Source organism: Lampris incognitus, assembly GCF_029633865.1.
Source record: "Lampris incognitus isolate fLamInc1 chromosome 5 unlocalized genomic scaffold, fLamInc1.hap2 SUPER_5_unloc_2, whole genome shotgun sequence".
NCBI lineage: Eukaryota > Metazoa > Chordata > Actinopteri > Lampriformes > Lampridae > Lampris > Lampris incognitus.
The window spans coordinates 89,825-95,000 of NW_026611072.1; the positions used below are offsets into that span (position 1 = coordinate 89,825).

The following is a 5,176-nucleotide window of genomic DNA, read 5'->3' on the forward strand; positions in this document are numbered from 1 at the left end:
CCGCGGATGAATTTTAACCGGGGCAACTTTCGCGCCCCACCGACCGCTCAAACCATGTGCACAGATTTCGTTGGCGATGTCGGGACACGCTTGTTTACCTCCAACACCATTTTCTATAAAACTGTAGGAAAGAAACCCTCTTTGTTGCCTTTGGGGGGGGGTATTTACCCCCCTTTTCCTCCCCAGTTGTATCCGTCCAATTACCCCACTCTTCCGAGCCGCCCCGGTCACTGCCACACCCCCCCTCTGCTGATCCGGGGAGGGCTGCAGACCCTTCAGTTGACTGGTTAGGGCAGTCGCCTGTGGTGCGGGGTTCGCGTCCCGGCTGTGGCGGTTCCCGGAGGCCCCCCCGAATTCACTACATTGGTGTCAGAGGTGGGACGGTGAGACCGTGAGGCGTGAGGGAGCTGGTATGCTGAAGCACTTCAGCACGTGGATGGCTAGACTCGCTAGCCCTTGGCTAACAGGATGGACCCTTTAGTTGACCGGTTAGCATAGTCGCCCGTGGTGCGGGCGACCCGGGTTCGATTCCTGGCTGTCCCTGAATTCGCTACATATATCCACACCCGGCTTCCCACCCGCAGACATGGCCAAATGTGTCTGTAGGGATGCCCGACCAAGCCGGAGGTAACACGGGGATTCGAACCGGCGATCCCCATGTTGGTAACCAATGGAATAGACTGCTTTTCTACCTCGACGCCTCCAACAATATCCATCCATCCATTATCCGAACTGCTTATCCTGCTCTCAGGGTGGCGGGGATGGTGGAGCCTATCCCAGCAGTCACTGGGCAGCAGGCGGGGAGACACCCTGGACAGGCTGCCAGGCCATCACACACCCACCCACCCACCTAGGGACAGTTTAGTACAGCCGAGTCACCTGACCTACATGTCTTTGGACTGTGGGAGGAAACCGGAGCACCCGGAGGAAACCCACACAGACACGGGGAGAACATGCAAACTCCACACAGAGGACGACCCGGGACCACCCTTAAGGTTGGACTACCCCGGGGCTCGAACCCAGGACCTTCTGGCTGTGAGGTGACCGCACTAAGCACTGTACCAAAGAACCGTCTTTGTTGCCATCCAACTATTATCACAGTGTGTTTGTGGTCAATTTATAACAAAATGTTACTTAAAGGCTTTAGTCAACGTTCCAATACGATCAAACATCTTTTCTTACTTTAAGTAAAGGCGTTAGTCTGAAATAGCATATTTTGCTGTGTTGTTTTCCCTATGAAGGTGTGTGTGTGTGTGGGGGGGGTCATGATATATAATATGACACCACCTCTTCTATCTCTCAATCTAAACTACTGATGCATGACTCCATAGTTTTTGGAGAGTCCGGGGGGGGGGGGGGGGGGGGACGGGGCGATATGGTCCCAGTGTGTCTTCTTTTAGCTCGGCGGCGTGTCGGGACTTGAGCTCAGCGGGACAGTGTTGTCCTCCTGGGAAACCTTCTTATCTTTGGCTGGGCCAAATGGAAACGCTCGGGTTCACAGAGCCACTCCATTATCTAACCGTTAACGAGCGTTACTCAGAGGACGACGTGCCCAAGTGTCTCCCTATTTGCAACTTAACAACAGGACGAGGCCGCGTCTGCACAGCAGCGATAAACACGGCCGTTCACTGTGTTTGCAAGAAAGCTCGTTAATGTCGTTATGTAAGCAATTACTTTCCCAGTTTATGAAGAACTGAATTCACGGTAGATTACGTGGTACAGTATTCCCAGAGCAGGAGCCTCCTTTTCTATGTGGGAAATGATTTTTAAGAATACACATTGTTAACCCCCTCCTCCTTATTTGAAAGGAGTTGTTAAAGCTTTCACAATATTTCCCACAACCCCTCTCTTACAATTCGTGAACATGGGCGTCCGGGTGGTGCAGCGGTCTATTCTGTTGCCTACCAACACGGGGATCGCCGGTTCGAATCCCTGTGTTACCTCCGGCTTGGTCGGGCGTCCCATCCATCCATCCATTACCCAGATCGCTTAGCCAGCTCTCAGGGTGGTGGAGCCTATCCCAGCAGTCATTGGGCGGCAGGTGGGGAGACACCCTGGACAGGCTGCCAGTCCATCACAGGGCCCACCCACACCCATGTCTGTGGGTGGGAAGCCAGATGTGAATACGTGTTCTGGTCACTGCACTAGCGCCTCCTCGGGTCGGTTGGGGCGCCTGTTCAAGGGGCAGGGGGAACTGGGGGGGGGGGGACTCCTCACTGTCAGGCGAAAAGAAGCAGCTGGCGACTCCACATGTATTGGAGGAGGGACGTGGAAGTCTGCAGCTCTCCCCGGATTGGCAGAGGGGGTGGAGCAGCGACCGGGACAGCTCAGAAGAGTGGGGTAGTTGGGGGCGTCCGGGTAGTGCAGCGGTCTATTCCGTTGCCTATCAACACAGGGATCGCCGGTTCGAATCCCCGTGTTACCTCCGGCTTGGTCGGGCGTCCCTACAGACACAACTGGCCGTGTCTGCGGGTGGGAAACCGGATGTGGGTATGTGTCCTGGTCACTGCACTAGCGCCTCCTCTGGTCGGCCAGGGCGCCTGTTCAGGGGGGAGGGAGAACTGGGGGGAATAGCGTGATCCTCCCACGCGCTACGTCCCCCTGTCAGGTGAAAAGAAGCGGCTGGCGACTCCACGTGTATGGGAGGAGGCATGTGGTAGTCTGCAGCCGTCCCCGGATCGGCAGAGAGGGCGGAGCAGCAACTGGGACGGCTTGGAAGAGTGGGGTAGTTGGCCAAGTACAATTGGGGAGAAAAAGGGAGGGGGGGGGGTAAATAAATTCGTAAGGATATTTGCCACATGCAGTGCCCCGTCGGTCTTCCTCTCTGCATGTGGAAGGTTATAAAGCATTTGACTTGTGCACCATCATCTTCCTCTGTATACGCAACACCCAAACACAGTACGCCGTTGCCACTCAAAGTGTCTCATCCAAATCTAATGGCGGTGGATGTCCTTCAGGTTCGCACGCCTGCTGAAACGGTTCAGTGATGTGATGCCAGTACAACACGTGTTTTCGCATGTGCAGCACGTTTGCATATGCATGAGCCGATTTTTGCACTCAGGTAGCGTGTCCAACCTCTACACCACTCCCACTGTGTACATCCACAGTGATGTCTTGTCCTTCATCCTCTTTGCAATAAAGTTCACCTGACTTGTGTAGAGAATGCCAGTGAACTGGATGTCGTGTCCCTCGATTTGCTCCACGCTAGCACCGCGGCAGCGCCGCCACAGACCCGTTTCAGACAGGAAATCCATCCATCCATTATCCGAACCGCTTATCCTGCTCTCAGGGTCACGGGGATGCTGGAGCCTATCCCAGCAGTCATTGGGCGGCAGGCGGGGAGACACCCTGGACAGGCCGCCAGGCCATCACACACACACACACACAAACATTCACACCTAAGGACAATTTAGTACAGCCAATTCACCTGACCTACATGTGTTTGGACTGTGGGAGGAAACTGGAGCTCCCGGAGGAAACCCACACAGACAACATACAAACTCCTCACAGAGGACGACCCCCCATGTTGGAGTACCCCAGGGCTCAAACCCTGGACCTTCTTGCTGTGAGGCGACCGTGCTAACCCACTGCGCCGCCGCGCCACCGCTGAGAGAAAATGTGCAGTGAAATTAAATCTGGGTCGTCTTCTCTACCAGCTCAAGTCTTGTGCCAGAATACCTCTATATCTCTGTTCAGTTGCACAGTATCTGCAACTTGAAGAGAAAGAGTGGAGTACCAGCAGAGGACAGACAGAGAAATGAGGAGATTTTCTCTTGCTATCCACTTCATGAAAGAATCAGAAAAGACACTCTGGTTTTAAACACCGATGTATTGAAGTGTAAGACAAAGCAAAAACAAAGCAAAACAATCTAAGTGTGTAAGATGTGACAGATGACAAGCAGCATTTTGTAACAATGTGTATTGATTACCGGCGAACTGTACTGGGTTCTGCACAAAAACTGGAACCACGAGTGCAGTAAAGAAACCTTCCCAAACACCGACATGCTAACAACACGCAACAAACATTAGCAACACGCTTTTTTTTGTGTAACATGTGTGTGCAGTAACTACGTGTCCGGCTTGCCTTCTCTGTAGGTCTCACACTCTACAGCACATCTCTCTCTCTGTATGTGTGTCTTTCTGCGTCTCTCAGATCTTGGGGCCGTAGACGGACAGGTCGGCAGCCATGGTCACGTGCAGCTCCCACAGAAACTGATTGACGGGTCGCTTTTCCCCACGGCGCTGAGCCCTGCCCTCCCGGATCATCAGCGCGACGTCTTCGTCGTCGAGGATTCGGATCAGGTCGCCTTCCGGGTCACGATAGTTGAGGGCTATGTTGTCCAACTTGAAGACGTTTCTAACAGCGTGAGGGGCAAGTAGAAGGAGATGAGAGAGGCAAGAAGGGTGAGACGGAGGAAGAGTAATAACAGATGGTTATTGTGAAACGGTTGTTCTTTATCTTTATTTCTGCATATCTTTCTATAGAGTAAAAGGTTCATCCGCCTCAAGTGAATATAACAACTCTTATGCAAATTTGGGGGATTTCATTTGAAGTTTTGCTGTTTCAATCAAGCCGTTTTAAATAATAATATCTGTAATATAAACCAACACTTGAATGGAAATATGATTGGCGACATCGACCAAAAGAGAGACAGTACAGTAAACACAGGTCCACTTATTTAATTTGAGATGGCATTAAAATTTAAAATCTAAGATGATGTATAGTTTTCTTCTGAAACAAGAGAAAACACGGGGATCGCCGGTTCGAATCCCCGTGTTACCTCCAGCTTGGTCGGGCGTCCCTATAAACACAATTTGCCGTGTCTACGGGTGGGAAACCGGATGTGGGTGTGTGTCCTGGTCGCTGCACTAGCGTCTCCTCTGGTTGGTCGGGGCGCCTGTTCGGGGGGAGGGGGGACTAGAGTGATCCTCCCATGTGCTATGTCCCCCTGGTGAAACTCCCCACTGTCAGGTGAAAAGAAGCGGCTGGCGACTCCACATGTATGGGAGGAGGCATGTGGTAGTCTGCAGCCCTCCCCGGATCAGCAGAGTGGGCGGAGCAGCGACCGGGACGGCTCAGAAGAGTGGGGTAATTGGCCGGATACAATTGGGGAGCAAAGGGGGGGAAATCAAAAACAAGAGAAAAAGAAAACTCTGTATACAGCTTCTTCTCCTG

The 5,176-nt window shown here is 52.7% G+C and overlaps 1 protein-coding gene across 1 annotated transcript in view; it reads right to left on the minus strand.

Moving 5' to 3' along the window:
* Nucleotides 1-3,819: 3,819 nt before the first annotated feature.
* The window catches only part of ncf4 (neutrophil cytosolic factor 4), a 48,533-nt gene continuing 47,176 nt past the window's right edge, over nucleotides 3,820-5,176 (minus strand). Inside the window, exon 10 of the mRNA XM_056301647.1 lies at nucleotides 3,820-4,357. Within this exon, the coding sequence (XP_056157622.1) occupies nucleotides 4,150-4,357 (208 nt within the window). The 3' untranslated portion in view covers nucleotides 3,820-4,149. The remainder of the gene's footprint in view (nucleotides 4,358-5,176) is intronic.